The 18,180-nt window shown below is 38.7% G+C and overlaps 1 protein-coding gene across 1 annotated transcript; it reads left to right on the forward strand.

Moving 5' to 3' along the window:
- The first annotated feature begins 2,457 nt into the window (after window positions 1-2,457).
- LOC133315436 (trihelix transcription factor DF1-like) lies at window positions 2,458-5,111 on the forward strand. Its single transcript, XM_061517089.1, has 2 exons — window positions 2,458-2,786; window positions 3,491-5,111. The coding sequence occupies exons 1-2, from the start codon at window positions 2,482-2,484 to the stop codon at window positions 4,980-4,982; spliced, it is 1,797 nt and encodes a 598-aa protein (XP_061373073.1). The 5' UTR covers window positions 2,458-2,481; the 3' UTR covers window positions 4,983-5,111.
- Window positions 5,112-18,180: the final 13,069 nt, after the last annotated feature.

Raw genomic sequence — 18,180 nt, forward strand, 5'->3', positions numbered from 1 at the left:
AATTAACGGTGCGGGTTCTTACAAATATCATCGGATTTGGACGGACTCTAAAACAATCTTTTAAAATCCCAATTGAATATCACGTGACTTTTTTCAATATTTTAAAATCCTAAATAAATTTTTTGTCCAAAAATAATCTATTAAAATTCTTTAAAGTTTCATCCCCTTAGAGTTGAAAAGCAAATCAACATTGGCAAATACACGAGAGAAAATATAGAGGGAGAAGCCATCCATTCTATTTCAGTATATGCAGTTTAAACTTTGAGGTTTGGGCCAGCAAAACACACGAGAGGTAGCGTCGACAATATGAAACAAACCAACAAACAAGAGGTTTTAGAGACAACCAAAATGTACATACACAAAGAAAATTTGATGATTTCTCTCTCATAATTTCTCTCGCTTATAACTATCAATTATTTAACATATCATTCCATATACACGGCAATAAATTAAACCCCCTTTCATAGCTTATCCAGTTATCCTATAAATTTTTTAAATTAAAGAAACAAGAACGAAAATATACTCAAGGTGATAAGTGCACTATCGTTATGAATTATTTGGGTCCCACCCTACTCTCCTGCATTATCTCTTGCTTGATCCTGTTATCGCGTTCAATAATTGAGTTCGTTTGATTGTTTATGAATTTCTACACAAACCCTTTCTAATTAATTAATCATTAAATTGACCCTTCAACAAAAATTATCCAAGTAAGTTCGACTAGCAATAATGATCTAGTAAATGGTCCTTGCCATATAGTATTATTTTCACAGGTGAAAGCCATATCTAATATTATTGGCTCATAAAGTACGTTGTGGGGTCATTGCAAGTTGATGGAATTCTTGAATTCAAAAAAGTACAAAATAAGAAAAATAAAAGCCAGCTTTATTACTTTCTCCTCTCTCACATATAATTGGAAATTTATTTATTTACAATGTGAAAGAAAATGGAAAAAAATGACTTCATAACTCTATGTAACTAATATTATTCATTGGCATGTCACCTCATTACATACACTATTGCAATGGTCCCAATCACAAATTCAAATGATTGAGGAATCATGAAGCGTTAGAAGATTGTTAGCCATCAAAATATTCATTGTATTTATTATGTTAGGTCTAAGCTAATTGAATTTGCCACCGGTTTACTTCCATTTCATAAATGGTCTTTGCCTTCACAAGGTGACCTATATCTAACCATGAAATCATTAATTCATCATTATCAACAAACTTCAAACTCAAAATTTGTCAAACCATGGTGAACTAACTACATGAACCTACCCACGTGGTCGCAAGATCACCTAAATTTCTTTCAATATATAAAGAAAATTACTCTTTCTTTGTTTGTTTAAATATTACTGTAAATTTTTTGTATATGACTACTTAATTATATATAGTAATATTTTAAAATTTTAAATATATTTATGATTAAATAATTATTTTTAGTTTTTCAAATATTTACACAACATTTTAGTCTTCCAAAATTTAAATTAACATAAATATGATTTAAATTTATGTTACATAAACTAGACAGAAGAACCATTTTGATGTAACTTTTTAAATATTTGAAGAATTAATTTGATGCCATAAATATTAAGTGAACCAAATTGAAGTCAAATGCATTTTTGAATGATCAAAATGAACATTTAGTCATTATTTATTAAAATAAAATTGATTAATTAATTATATGATGATAAATAATTAGATAATAACATAAAACAACTATACTAACAAAATTATTTAATATAAAATCATTTTATGTTTAAAGTTTAGGTTGCGTGATCTTATTTTTATCATAGCCATTTACAACTTTTGAATTAATATCGAGAGCATCCCTTGTGATTGAGTTCCATCAACTTCCATGATTAAGTAGAGGTCAATGATCGATATTCATCTAAAGGCTAATTTCGTAATTTCACTATAAGCAAAGCTGACCTGAAAAATAAGCAAACTTATTATCTCTATCGTCGCTATCTGCATCCTGTTCCCACTACAACTGTTAAATATTTCTAAATATACATCGCATAAATAAAACAATTTTTTTAAAAATATTTTCCATTACTATTATTCTCACTTATAATTATTCCCCTTTAAATGGACAATATTATAATGTATATTATTTGGCTTTCCCATTTCTTTTCCCTTGACTTACTTAATACTTATGACTCTTCCTTGTCTTTCTTTTTCCAATCCAACTAGAACAAAATAATTGAAGATTCCATACCCTAATAATGAAAAAAATAATAACAATTATTTATAACACACACACAAAAAAGTTTCTTCAGCTTAATTAATTTTTTCTCTCTCATTTTTTATATAATTAAATAGATAGAGAAATCCCATCCAAAAAATAAGCAAAAATATTAACCTCAAGCATCCCATGCGCATAATAAAAACACTTTTGAGTATTCACCTTGTTTTCTGACTATTCTTTTTTATTTTTTCTCAAGCTGTAACTGAATAGGGACAACATCTCTATAGCTATATGCAGCTAGGAGACTCAAGTGTGTTGGAAATCTCCTCCCCTAACAAGCCCGTGATGGCGGTGACGGCGGCAGCACCATCGGAAGCACCGGCACATGAAGATGTCAACGGTGGTGATATGGTAGAGATGGAAGTGAGTGCAAATTCAGGTGAAGAGAAGAGAAGAGAAGAAGGTGATAAGGTAAGGTTTGGAGGAAACCGTTGGCCACGCCAAGAAACTTTGGCTCTCTTGAAGATAAGGTCTGATATGGATGCTGTGTTTCGGGATTCAAGTCTTAAAGGTCCACTTTGGGAAGAAGTTTCAAGGTATATAAATATAATTCAATTCAATAAATATTCTCTCTTTTTGTTTTTTGGTGTGAGTTCATCTTTCTCTTCATTCCATTTCCTTTTATTTTATTTTATTTATTTAGTTTTGAAGAAGCTAAAAACTTTAAGCTCCCTCTATATCATGCATGGAGAGGAGACCTATGTTTTTCTTTTTCTTTTTCCTTTTTTGTCAATTTCCAGTTCAATCAGTTTTGGAGTCTCATTTCCTTTAATTCATTGAAACTTGTATGATTTGAGCCATTAATAAGTTATGTTTAATCACACCATCAAGACATTTTCCAGCCTGGGATAATAATTCAATATGAACTTCATATTAATTAAACTCAACTTTTTATACCCGAGTCAAATCTTGAGAAGATAAGGCATATATAAATTTTACCCGTGCTTGAAATGAATCATTCTGTGTGAGTTTTCCATTTTGCTCTTATTTTTGTTTGAAGCTTTCTCTTCTTGCTTGGATTAGTTTTTGTCTTATTTGTTACACTCTTTTAGGTAGAAACCTATAGGGAGGCAAGTACATTTCCTTGTCTAATATTTTTCCTTTGCTTATTTGAAATCATTAGCTTATAATTTTATTCAACTTTTTTTTTTCTTCTCAAATCTTTTTCTAATATATAATGTTGAAATTTGATCTCTCTCTCTCCTTATATATATATATATATATATACACATACATGAAGGAAACTAGCAGAGCTTGGATATCACCGAAGCGCAAAGAAGTGCAAGGAAAAATTTGAGAATGTGTACAAGTACAACAAGAGAACCAAAGAAAGCAGAAGTGGAAAATCAGATGGAAAAACCTATAGGTTTTTTGATCAATTACAAGCCCTTGAGAACCAATTCAAAGTTTCTTACTCACCAAAATCACATCCTGTTTTGGCAAAAACAAATACACTAGCAGTGACATTGCCAACAAGGCAAAGTGATAACAGTACTATACCTATCTCTTATGTCACCACCACTTTTCCATCAACAAACCCTACACTTATTTCTCCTTCACCACCAACCACCACAACCAGATCCACAACAATAACCAACCCTAAAAATCCATCACCACAAGCCAATAATAATACCCCACATTATTCTTTCCACAACATGAACCTTTTCTCAACCATAACCTCTTCTTCCACCGCATCCGATGAAGACATAGAAGAGAGGTATAAGAGGAAGAGAAAATGGAAGGGCTACTTCAGGAGGCTCACTAGGCAGGTCCTGTCAAAGCAAGAGGAAACGCAGAAGAAGTTCTTGGAAGCCATTGACAAACGCGAGAGAGAATGGTTGACACAACAAGAAGCTTGGAGGATGCAAGAAATTGCGAGGATCAATAGGGAACATGAGTTCCTTGTTCAAGAACGATCAAATACAGCAGCCAAAGATTCAGCAATCATTGCATTGTTACAAAAATTGTCCGGGCAAAAAAATCCCACACAACCTCCTCGTAGCAATTCCCTCCTACAACAACCACCACCACAACCGTCGCCGTCGCAGTCACCGCGGCAAGTATCACAAATAGAGCAACAACAACAGCAGCCACAGCCATTATCATTGATACCAAACAACAAATTTGAAATCCAGATAATGAACAATGGTTACAATGCTACTACTCAAGTGAACTCTTCTTCTAGGTGGCCAAAGGCTGAAATTCATGCTCTAATAAGGTTGAGGACAAGTCTTGAAGCTAAGTATGAAGAAAATGGACCAAAAGCTCCATTGTGGGAAGATATATCAGCTGGGATGTTGAGACTTGGGTATAACAGGAGTGCAAAGAGATGCAAAGAGAAATGGGAGAACATCAACAAGTACTTCAAGAAAGTGAAGGAAAGTAATAAAGAAAGGCGTGAGGATAGTAAAACATGTCCATATTTTCACGAGCTTGATGCTATATACAAAGAAAAGAGCAAATCTCAGAACCCCTTTAGCATCGCAATTCATATGAAACCAAATGAGTTGACGGAGCCATTGATGGTTCAACCAGAACAGCAATGGAGGCCCCCTCTTGAAGCTGGTATAGCGAAGGAGAATGCAAGTCAGTATCAAGAAAATGAAAAAGAAGAAGAAGAAGAGGATGATGTTGATGAAGATGAAAATGGAGCACGTAGTGTGGAAGAAGGAGGAGCTAGCGGTTATGATATTGTGACAAATAAGCTTTCTTCAATGGGCACAGTTGAATGAGACAAGATAAGGAAGTTTCTGAATTATGGAGGTTTTTCTTTTTTCTGTTTTTGGTTGTTTATAAGAAGTTAATTATTGAAAAAAATTGGTTTTTAACCCATATAAGTTGAATTCTGTAATGCAGTTTAATTCTCTTGGCAAATTATTTATTAAATTAATACGAAAAATTGCATATTTTGACATTGCGCGTTCAAATTATGCATCATTCCTGATTTGTGCAAAAAATCAAAGCGTAACGTGATATAATCTACAAGATGTACATCACTCCATATGTGTGTTGATTTTTGCACAAATCATACGTAAAAATACTGTGTGACTTTAATGCGCACAGTCAAAATTCTCTTATTGGTAAATAGTTTTACTTTATATGCTTCAACAAGCCGAAAAATTTTGCCATAGCAGATTGTTGTCATTAAAGGGATGCCACAAACACCTGCACCAGAAAAAATTGACTTCTTTAATCATGATTTTCATGACCTATCTAAAAGCATGGGCGTAGATATATCCGTGGCTGCACATAGCACACCCTATCTGAAGAGACTTTTTTCTGAGCATGGTCCAGCATAAGAGGTAATGATTGGTGTTGTGGGTCAGGTCTGGCTGTTATGTCTGAATTCAGAGATTTAACACAAAGAACAGCCACATGGGCCAGCAAAGCAGCTATAGCTAGTGGGAGTGTACATGTTTCAAGCTAATAAATTATTTGTATAAAGTGTAAATTGAGGTGATGCGAGGGTGAGAGAGAGCATACTATATAAAATAAAAGTCACATGGAAGCTAGTCTTGTAGTTTTCCTTTAACTTATTAGGGGTTGTGCTGTCGGTGGAGCTCTCATGGAATCACTTTGTTGTACTTTCAAAAAAAAAAAAAAAATCCTGTTTTTGGAAGTTTTAGTTGTGTTTGAGAATTTCGAGTGTCGAATAAGTGGGAAGACTTTGCTAATTTTCCACTAATGACTTCATTAGCCACAAGATTTGTAATAGACAGAAGTTTGTTAATTTTCCACCAATGATTTCATAAGCATCAACAGATATATCATGTCTCTTCTTAATGTGATCACGTTATAAAAAAATTATTTATTTATTCCATAGTTACAGTATAATGTTAGAATTGAATATCCACACACAGATGTAAGAGACAACCTGACTTGTGTATTTACAAAAAAACTTTTTTTTTCTATTCTTGCTTTCTTACTCTTTCTCTTTTTCTCTTGATCTACTTGATCTACATTTCATACAAACTATCAAAGGCTATTTATAAGTTATAAAACTGACCAACATAACTCCACACATAACACCTCATTACTTTATAACTGACATAACTGACTCATTAATATTCTAACTGACACAAGAAACTAAAAAACCAAAACGGCTAAAAAACGGACATTTAAAATTTATCCCAACAAAACTCCCCCATAAATTTTAAATTCTTCTTTCTTGAATTTTCCACTGGTTGATTTTTTCCGCGCTGCTGCGCTGCTTCCATGTTGCACTCCTTTCTTCAATTTTTTTTTTTGTCCGGCGGTTCCTTCATTGGTGGAAGATAGACAGTCTTGAATTTTCCTCTGTCGACCTCATCCTCCGATATACTTCCACATCCATTCTTACACGTATGATCATCACACAAGTCATCATACTGATCAGTATCTGTATCACTATAACGTCCCATTAGTTTTACAACACCTATGCCAATTTTAATAATTTCAGATTCAACATGTGCTACATTAATAGCACGTTGGGCCTCTTTAACCACAGTAACCCCATCACTCATTGAGGACCGTTGATTCCCATCATCAAGCAAATAACTCAACTCATCATTTTCTGATTCCGCCCCACGATCTTCTTCTGGTTTACGCTTGAGCCAAAATGATTCCGCCATAAAAGTAACTCTAGGCTCCTCATCGCCGAGTTCCCTATCCACAATCACACCTTCCATTTTTCCGCTCTCAGTTTCTTCATCGTCGGGTTCTTCTTCATCGTCGGGTTCTTCTTCAACAAGTCCAGCTTCCACGTGCCTCATCAATGGAATCTCAGACCACCGTCCTCCAGGGAAATGGTCTCTTTTCGGTGGTGTCGACATCTTCCACTTCCACCATAAATTCAATGCAGTCTCCGACTTCTGACTTCCAACCCGAACTGCGCCTATGTCGGTCTCTGACATCAACCTCATCACGCCGGGGTCGAGCTCTTCTCCAAAACATGAACTCGGTGATTTAGCCAGGATCTCCCCCATACCGGTTATCAACACGGAACTCGGATTCGCGGTCTCCTCTGTGCTGGTCTCCATCAAGCACCTCGGCTTCTCAATCTCCTTTCCGATTTTCGACTCCGTCTCCAAACACTCAGGTTCCGTTAAGTCTTCTACCTCGACAATGGACTCGTCGTTCCCGTCCTTCTCCGCTTCGATCTCGGCTCCTTCGTTCTCCTCATCTTCTATCTCGGCTCCTTCGTTCTCCTCTTCTATCTCGGCTCCTTCGACCGCAGTCATCTCCATCGTCTTCTTCTCCGAGTTGTCTCTTACGCGTTCTGACACATCAATCTCCTCCGCGGATGCGTTGCCGCTTGCAACCTCGGATTCTGCCATCTCGGTCTCTTCTTCATCCGCATCATTCTCCTCATCTTCATTATCATCATTGAAGATTTCGTCTTCTTCAATAATCAGATCAAAATGTCCAGGCAAGTATTTTGTTACGAAGGCCATTAGAAAATCCTTCCACATATTATTAAAGTCGCGGCAGTTCCATGTACGGAACCATTTGATTGCGCTTCCTCTGAATCTACTCAAAGCTTCATGCCATTTGTCCTCTTCAAATGTTTTTTCTCTTCGAAAATATTCTTTTAGACAAAGTAAGAAGACCAATGCTTCATCTTTATCTCCATAAAAGAGTGGCACTTCCATCTCGTTCTTTTCCTCCATAGCCCAAGCTCTGATACCAATTTGTTAGAATTGAATATCCACACACAGATGTAAGAGACAACCTGACTTGTGTATCTACAAAAAAACTTTTTTTTTTATATTCTTGCTTTCTTGCTCTTTCTCTTTTTCTCTTGATCTACATTTCATACAAACTATCAAAGGCTATTTATAAGCTATAAAACTGACCAACATAACTCCACACATAACACCTCATTACTTTATAACTGACATAACTGACTCATTAATATTCTAACTGACACAAGAAACTAAAAAACCAAAACTGCTAAAAAACGGACATTTAAAATTTATCCCAACATATACTATCAAAATTCGTAAAATAAAAAAAGAAAAGATGATTATTTTAATTCTTAACTGTTAATTTAAAAATTAATAACTAAAATTTTTTATATGAAGTGGTCATTTCAAGAAGAGACCTGTAAAAAAATATTTGTCCATATGTACAATTGCTGTAATAAACAGATAGAGCGATAGTCATTGTTGTAACAGAGAAAAAAAATTTCTTACTCACTAATATATATATATATATATATATATATATATATATATATATATATATATTGGTAAACTGAAGGGGAAAACACCACAGAGACTAAACAAGAGAAATCCTACGCAAAGAGCAAACCTGAGAAAAATCAGCTAAATACAGTAGCCAAATCCTAGGGGGAGGGGAATGGAAAGCAATAAAACTATTGTCCAGTGGATGATCCAGAGGATACTTTGACAGCCAATCCGCACATTTGTTACTTTCTCTATAAGAGTACATCAACTGAACTTCCTAGTCCTTCAGTAACCAGGCTCGAATACGATTCACCAAGCGGGACTCTCGAGCTGCTCCGCCATCTCTGATGAGCAAAGTGATAACTGACAAAGAATCACTTTCAACAATTATACATCTCCAACCACCGGCCCAAGCTACTTCTAGACCTTTTAAAACACCCCACAGTTCTGCCACAAAAGCTGAGCAAATTCCTATATGATAAGCAAACCCTTGCAGCCAGGAACCAGATGCATTCCTAATTACACCACCACACGCTGGACCACCACCCTGAATTCTTGCTGCCCTTTGTTCGAACTTCTCCTCACAACAGTGCTGAGGTGATAATATCGAGTGTTTTTGTCCCCATCAGATATCCATTTTTGTCTAGATTTTTGGAACCAAAACATCTCTTCTTCATGCAAAACATGTGACAACGTCTTCTGGCAATTCTCTTCAATGGTTCTAAGATGCTCTGAATCATGTTGATGACGCCGATGCTGAATATTCTCAATCTTTCGGATGATATTAATTATCCTATTCTCTATATCTCCAAACACTCGTCTGTTCCAAATCTTTAAATCAGGAATTGTAAGAACCCACACCGTTAATTAAGGAAGTTAATTAATAAATTATGTGAAATTAGGAAATAATTCCATAATTGACCCTAATAATTATTATGAGGCTTAGATAATTATGGTAAGTGATTAATAATGCTGAAAGTCGCTTTTCTGACGAAAAGTGCAGATACTGGTTCTGCTACTCGGTATAAATGCGTACCGATGAAGTATCCCGGAAAATTATAAAAAGTGTGTATATGTCACTAGAATAATATATATAGGACTTGTAAAACAAGTTTCAAGTCAAAATAATGCGAACTGGTGCCAGAACTGATACTGGCTATGGAAAAGCGCGTACCAAAAAGGTGCTGCGAGAAATAAAATAAAATATGATAAATCTTAGAAAATTGAGTAGGTTCAGAATCCTAAGTTTGGGATTAAAATGCTAAGTGTAGCTGTTAATGCTAATACAGTGTGATTAAGTGTAATCCGCCTATATAAGGCCATGGCACTTGTCCCTAGGTCAGATTCTTATGCATGCTGCGCTTCTTTTCTAAAGTTGGTTTCCTCCAAAGCTGGTCACCTTCTCTTCTTCTCCATTTTATGAGCATTGAGACCTTTCAATTCATTAAACCTTCACCTTAACATCTTGAGATAGGGTGAAGTGGCCTTGTGAGTGAGTGTGACTCCCTTTTCTTTGAGTGTTCTGCCTCTGTGGTTGGAGTGTGTGGGCTGACTTCTATGGCTTGAGTGGTGAAAACCATTTCCTTGTTTGTTGAAGAGCCAAGTGTGGAACGTTTGAAAGAAAGAACCTTGTTGAGTGCCATTTTCGTATTCTTTGGTAGTATGAATATTTGGAGCAGTTTGGTGAGCTCCAAGAGCACTCCTGTAACACCCCGTATATATCCGGTAATGTTATCATACTATCATATTAAGCTGCGCTTAATTAAAAATGCGAAATATCTTTTTCTTTTCAATTATGATGTCATTATCATTACCAACTTGATTATTAATCAATTAATAAAACATCGCCTGTATGTAAATTGCAAAACACAGCTAACTGAAATACCTCATTACATTAAAAGCATAAGTATGTCTCTAGTCACGGAATTACAACACGTAGGCTGGACAACTATCAGATTATACAACTCAACATAACAGTGCTAACAACCAAGTGGCATGGACAAACCCCATGCTCACCCAAAAAGGCAACAAAGCCCAACCTCAGTCTCAACATCTACAACATACTAAAAGAAAGCTAAAAACATAAGCATCAGCAGATATATCCAGCATCCAACATATCAGCAAAATAACAGCAATATCATCAACTAAGCTCTGGCCTCCTGCCGCCAGAGGCATCAGCCCCCAAACTACCTGAATCTGAAATAAACATTCCCCAAACGTGGGGTGAGATCTCTAAACCAGAAATCTCAGTAAGACAAGGGGTCCTCAAGGATCTTCCACCCCAAGCTCACTTACATGTGCAATATAAGTTCCAAAAGCAGTTCAACAATATCATTTCCAAAATAGTGCAATGCAGCAGAATATCATGTCATGTGTGTCAAAGTATAATCTACTGGCCAGTGAATGTAGGAATACATCTGTTACCCACAATTATAGCACAAGGAACACCGCTTGCACCTCACCCTGGTCTCACCATCTAGTATGTACCACATATGCAGGCTCACCGTATAGGTGGAACACCACATACATATCAATAAGCTATTGCACGATTCAGCTCAAAAGCATTTCAATATATATCAAAGCATGTAACACAGCATGCATATAACTATTCCCCCATGGGGTATGTGGAACCACAACATGGCTAAACCGAGGACACGAAAGCTTACCTTTCAAGCTAACTACCCAAAGCCAAGAGTCCACAGCTCAAAGTCCAAATACAGCAGAATCACAATCTGTTATGGACCAACAATTTATCAATAACATGCACTACAAGCATACAACATTAAGACAACGCCTTTTCCTTACGTTTTACGTCTTAAGGCTTCTCACCAAGCCATAAGCCCTTAATCCATTGATTTTGATTTAGTTCAATAATTACAGAAGTTCAAGTTCCTCAAACTAGGGTCCACAAACCCCCAATAGCCTACTGTATGCGCAACACAACTATTGTTCCTCGAAATCCCGGAATATCCGGATATTCATCGGGGGCATATCCGGATACCAATATCCGGATATGATATACGAATATGATATCCGAATATCCATATTCGGATATCAGAAAACCCAATATCCGGATATCAATATCCGGATACCATATCCGGATATCAATATCTGGTTACACATATCTGGATATTTCGCGACAGACAGCAGCTTCTGCATTCACGAAGATATCCATCCAAGGTACCATTTTTAACACTTTAAAACGTCAAAGCATGCAGTTTAAATCTGTTTTAGGTCCACATACCAGTTGGTTACTTGCTTAACCCATTTACATGCAAAGACATCACCTTTAAACCATTAAAACTCATAATCAAGGTTGGTACAACTTACCAAAGCTCAAAACAGAGCAAGAGTGGCTCTTGGAGCTCACCACACTGCCTCTCCAGTTCAGACTTGCAAGGTAAATGAAAATACCTCCACCAAGGTAGGTTCTTGCATTCAAAGATCACTCCTTGGACCTCAAGGTGCCAAGACAAAGGCTCAACCAACCCAAAATTTCCAACTCAGCCCAACACCCCCACACACAGCAGCTGAGACACCAAGGATGAACACCCTTACTCACCCCCAATGAAGTCTCTCACTCACACCAAGTGTTTAGGATTAAGAACAATCAAGAAAAGTTCACAAGGTTGAGTTTTGGTTAGAAACAAAGGAAAAGAGCAATAGAACAATGCAAGAAATCTCTTCAACCGCTAAGTCCCGTGGAAACAGAATTGTCTAGGTTTTGTGCCCAAGGAATAAGTATATATAGCCACTAAAGTCATAAACGCGCAGTATTAACATTAATTGCTACGCTTAACATTTTAATCCCAAACTCAGGATTCTTAACCTACTCAATTTTACAAGAATTATCATATTTTTCTTATATTTTTCGCAGCACCTTTCCGGTACGCGCTTTTAATAGCCAGTATCAGTTTCTGGCACCAGTTCTCATTATTTTAACTTGAAACTCATTTTACAAGTCCTATATATTATTCTAGGAATTATCATGCAATTATTATAATTTTCTGGGATACTTTTTTGATACGCATTTATACCGACTAGCAGAACCAGTATCTGCACTATTCGACAGAAAAGTGACTTTCAGCATTATTACTCAATTACAATAATTATTAGAGTCTCATAATAATTATTAGGGTCAATTATGAAATTATCTCATTAAACTCATAATTAACTGATTAATTTCCTTAATTAAAGGTGCGAGTTCTTACAACTCTCTTCTCTGTTTTGAGCTTGGATAAGCTTCATCACCTTTGATCATGAGTTTAAGGGTTAAAAATGGAACCTTGATGCATGTAACAAGCTAAAGATAATAACTTAAGGTTGGGTATGGTTAAACACACCTAGAAATGCATGTTTAAACTTATGTAATCGGTAAAAATGGAATCTTTGGATTGATATCTCGCAAAAAGAAGAATCTGAGTTCTACTGCGAAATATCCGGATATTGGGTTAGAAATATTCGAATATTGATATCTAGATATGGGGTTCTGAATATCCAGATATTGATATCCGAAATTTTCAGTCAGATATCCGGATATTGATATCCGGATATGCCCCCAACAAATATCCGGATATTCTGGGTTTTTGTGAACAGTGAAGGTACTGTTCATAAAAAATTCTATTTTGGGCTTGTGGACCCCTGATTGCCTATTGTGGACTTCTGTAATGATTAATATAAGTCAGAATCTAAGTGATTAAATGGCTTGTGGCTTTGTGAGAAGCCTAAAGCCGTAAAACGTAAAGGAAAGGCGTTGTCTTTGTGATCTATGCTTGTTAAGTATGATTATTGATATATTGTTGGTCCGAAACAGATTGTGATTCTGCTGTGTTTGAGCTTTGAGCTAGTGTGGACTCTTGGCATTGGATAGTTAGCTTGCCAGGTAAGCTTTCGTGTCCTCGGTTTAGCCATTGTTGGTTCCACCATGTCCCATGGGGGGATGGTTTATATGCATGATGTTGTTTTCATGTATTGTTTTGATAAATTCTATTGAGTTGTTATATGCGACTGCCTTTATGATATGCATGTGGTGTTCCACCTATACGGTAAGCCTGAGTATGTGGAGACATACAAGATGGTGAGGCTGTGGGTGAGGTGCAAGCGGTGTTCTTTGTGCTTATTGTGGGGTTGTAGACGTACGTCCTACATTTCTCTGGCCATTAGAATAGTTAAAACACACATGGCATGAATATCTGTTGCACTGCATAGTTTTGGAACTTATACTGTTAAATGTTTTTGAACTTATATTGCACGTGTAAGTGAGCTTGGGGTGGAAGATCCTTGAGGACCCCTTGTCTTACTGAGATTTCTTTTTAGAGATCTCACCCCACGTTTGGGGCACATATTTTAGGTTCAGGTAATGCGGGGGTTGAGCCTTCTAGCGGCAGGAAGCCGGAGCTTAGCTGATTATATGTTGTTATGCTGCTTATGTTGGATGCTGGATATTGACTGTTGCCTTTTATGTTTTTAGCTTCAAGATGTTATTGTTGTGACTGCTGTGGGGCTTTTTTGCCTTATTTGGTGAGCATGGGGATTGTCCATGCCACATTGACTTGACTTTATATTTAGTTGTTTCTCGTTGTAATTAAGAATGTATCAGGATATTGTCCGGACTACGTGTTGTAGATCCGTGACTTAGATACTCACATCTATGTCATGAGGTATTTCAGTTAGCTGTCTTTTGCAATTTACATACAGGCGATGTTTTATGAAATGAAGTAAGTAATTCAACTTGGCTAATGATAATGACGTCATAATTGAAAAGAAAAAGATATTCCGCAGTTTTAAATTAAGCGTGGCTTAATACGATGATATGATAACAAACCGGATATATACGGGGTGTTACATTTTATGGTATCAGAGCACTTTCTAGGGAAAAGCCTGTATGTATTGCAATAACTTAGGATGCTTTGTGATGTCTTGTCTTGTGTGTTTGCTCCATTGAGTGTTATTATGATAATGCATAGGTGATCACATTGCGTGGGCCTGATCAACTCATAATTTGTGTAACTTGTGCAGAGTCATGGTAATACCCAGGAGAACTCGCGAGACTGCTGAGGGTCAACTCGACCCAATCCTGACGGCATTGGCTGAGATTCAGGAGGCCGTTAGATTGGCCAACGTGGCAATGATGGACGTCGCTCGTGAGGCAAACCAGAAGGCCACAGAGGATGCTCTTGAGGCGAACCGTTTGGCGAACATGACCATGACGAGGGTCATGTTGGAGGAGATGAGAGCTGGTCCTGCTGTTGGTCAGTTCCCACCGCCACCACCTCCACCGCCACGGCCGCCGCCGCCTCCACCTAGTCAGTAGGACGAGAGCCAGAGCCATGTTGAGGGCATTGGTCAACTCACTGGGGTGATGGAACCCTACATGGAGCCTGCTGAAGACAGAGATGTGATTGATCGCCGACTTAATGCTTTTCATAAGCATAAGCCACCTACCTTTGATGGATCTTACAATCCTATTGCTGCGGTTAGATGGCTACAGGCGCTGGATAAGATATTCTGGGTCATGTAGTGTACAGATCCGTAGAAACTAATGTTTGCTACCTATATGTGCTGGACGGTGATGCCCATGAGTGGTGGATGAACACCTCGCATGCTTTTGAGATGCAGGGTCATGTTATGACATGGCCATTCTTCGAGGACTGCTTTCTGGGTCGGTATTTCCCGTATGATGCTCAGGAGAGGAAGCGGGGGGAATTCAACAGGTTGGTGCAGGGCTCGTTGTCTGTTGACGAGTACCTGGCCAAGTTCAATGAGCTGGCTAAGTTCGCTCACTTTCGGATGGAGAGGCCTACTCCAATCTTCTTGGCTGCTAAGTTCCGCAGAGGACTTAATGAAGATATTCCCGGTTACCTCGCTAGTTCTGCTTCGAGGGACTTCGGGACACTGGTGTAGCAGTATCGGGACATCGAGGACTTGTGCAACTCGAGTAAGGCCAAGAGGGCCAAGATCGCTGAGACGAAGGGAACTAGTAGTTCCACTTCCTAGAGGGATAGAAAGTTTGGGAGAAAAGGCAAGGGAAATCAGATGGTGGCTCGGCAAGCGCCAAATCAGTTTAAGAGGACTTCTGCTCAGGGGAGTGCAGCGAGACCTCCCGCTCCCAGATGCTCGGGGTGTGGCAAGACTCACTTTGGGCCGTGCTCGTCAGGCCAGTTGATATGCTTCCAGTGTGATAAGGAGGGCCACTACTCAAGAGATTGTCCATCATCGACGGCGAGAGCTGCAGCAGTTCCATTACAGATGGTTCCCCCTTCCACCTACAGCGGCACCTATTGTGCCACCTGCCACGGGGCGAGTTTACACTTTGGATCGGCAACAGTCGGACTGAGCTCCGAACCTTGTCAAAGGTACTGTTTCCATTGGTGGATCTTTTGTTGATGTATTGTTTGACTCCAGGACTGCGCATTCCTTCATTGCTACCCCGGTTGATGTGGGGCTTGAGTTGCCCATGTCTGTGCTTTCTCCACCGTTGCGGGTGACCACCGCCACCAGAGAAATGTGTGATTCTACCACTGTTCATCGCGATGTAGCGTTTCAGTGGGATGGCCGTGAGTTCTCGGTAGATCTGATAGGGTTGCCGATGGCCAATTTGGAGATTATTCTGGGCATGGATTGGTTGTCCAGAAATTGTGCATTGATTGATTGTTGTGCCAAGCGAGTTGTGATGTCTCCGGGTGATGCCACAGCCAGTTCCTCGCCCTTTATTTCATTACTGCAGGCTAGGAGAGCCTTGAGAGCAGGGGCTTTCGGTTATGTCATGTTGGGAGGTTTGGTGAGTGGGTCACAGGAGGATATCGCCGGCATTCCTGTGGTGAGGGAATTCCTCGAGGTATTTCCTGAGGACATTCTTGAGTTTCCGCCGCAGAGGGAGATAAAGTTCTCCATTGACTTATTCCTGGTGTGGGGCCCATTTCACTGGCTCCATATCGGATGTCGGCACCAGAGTTGGCGGAGCTGAAGAAACACATTGAGTACCTTTCAGGAAAAGGCTTTATTCGACCGAGTGTGTCTCCATGGGGAGCACTAGTCATCTTCGTGAAGAAGAAAGATGGGACTATGCGATTGTGCACCGATTACAGGCAACTGAACAAGGTGACAATCAAGAGCAAGTATCCCCTTCCGCGTATTGATGATCTATTGGATCAACTGAAGGGCGCTTGTGTGTACTCGAAGATTGATCTCCGGTCCGGATACCATCAGATTCGGGTGAAGCCAGAGGATGTCCCGAAGATCGCGTTTCGTTCGAGATACGATCACTATGAGTATTTGGTGATTCCTTTTGGACTCACAAATACATCTGCAGTGTTCATGGATTACATATTTTCCAGCCGTACCTGGACCAATTTGTGATCGTCTTCATTGACGACATATTGATTTACTCCAAGACGGAGGAGGAGCATGCTGAGCACTTGAAGATTGTGTTGCAAGTGCTGAAGGAGAAAAAGCTTTATGCTAAGCCTTCGAAGTGTGAGTTCTGGCTCAAGTCTGTGAAGTTTCTTGGGCATGTCATTTCTGCATAACGAGTTGCAGTGGATCCAAACAAGATTGAGGCCGTTCTTAATCCGGACAATATCCTGATACATTAATACAACACCAAAAGACTCAAGACATAATCAAGACATAACAATACTATGTGTCATGGACAATCCCCATGCTCACCAAATAAACATAGTAAACAACCAGTCTCAACATAAAACTCCACAAACATACTGAAGCTATAAGCATATAAACAGCATGCAAATCCAGCATCCAATCATGGCAGCATAATATAACAGCAATCTAACTCAGCTCCGGCCTCCTGCCGCCTGAGGTCTCAACATTACCTGACCCTGAAATAAGCATTCCCCAAACGTGGGGTGAGATCTCTAAACAAGAAATCTCAGTAAGACAAGGGGTCCTCAAGGATCTTCCACCCCAAGCTCACTTACATGTGCAATATAAGTTCTAAAAGCATTTATATGATTATCAGTTCCAAAACTATGTAGTGCAACAGATATCTATGGCATGTGTGTAATCACTATCTACTGGCCAGAGAAATGTAGGAATACGTCTATTCCCTACATGTAGTACAAGGAACACCGCTTGCACCTCACCCACAGCCTCACCCTCTTGTATGTTCTACATACTCAGGCTTACCGTATAGGTGGAACACCTCCATGCATATCAACAAGGCACTAACATACAATAGCTCAACAGCATTTCCAAAACATCAAAAGCATGTAACACAACATGCATATACCATATCCCCATGGGACATGGCGGAACCACAACATGGCTAAACTGAGGACACGAAAGCTTACCTCTAAGCTAGCTATCCAATGCCACAAGCTCAAAGTCCAATCACAGCAGATCACAATCTGTTATGGACCAAATATAATTCAATAAACATGTACCACATGCATACAAATTAAAGACAACGCCTTTTCATTACGTTTTATGCCTTAAAGCTTCTAACAAAGCCACAAGTCCTTAATCACATGATTCTGACTTAGTCCATTAATTACAGAAGTTCAACTTCATCAATCTAGGGTCCAAAAACCCCCCAATAGCCTACTGTACACACAGCACAGCTACTGTTCTGCGAAATCCCAGAATATCCGGATATTCCACGGGAACATATCCGGATATGCAATATCCGGATATCTCACTGTCCATATCCGGATATATAGATTCCCATATCCGGATATCCAATATCCAGATATCCCAAAACCCCATATCCGGATATCACATATCCGGATATCATATCCGGATATCC

This window comes from Gastrolobium bilobum, unplaced genomic scaffold, assembly GCF_033153095.1.
Source record: "Gastrolobium bilobum isolate Gb01-03AN ecotype WA unplaced genomic scaffold, APGP_CSIRO_Gbil_v1 utg21927, whole genome shotgun sequence".
Classification (NCBI taxonomy): Eukaryota; Viridiplantae; Streptophyta; class Magnoliopsida; order Fabales; family Fabaceae; genus Gastrolobium; species Gastrolobium bilobum.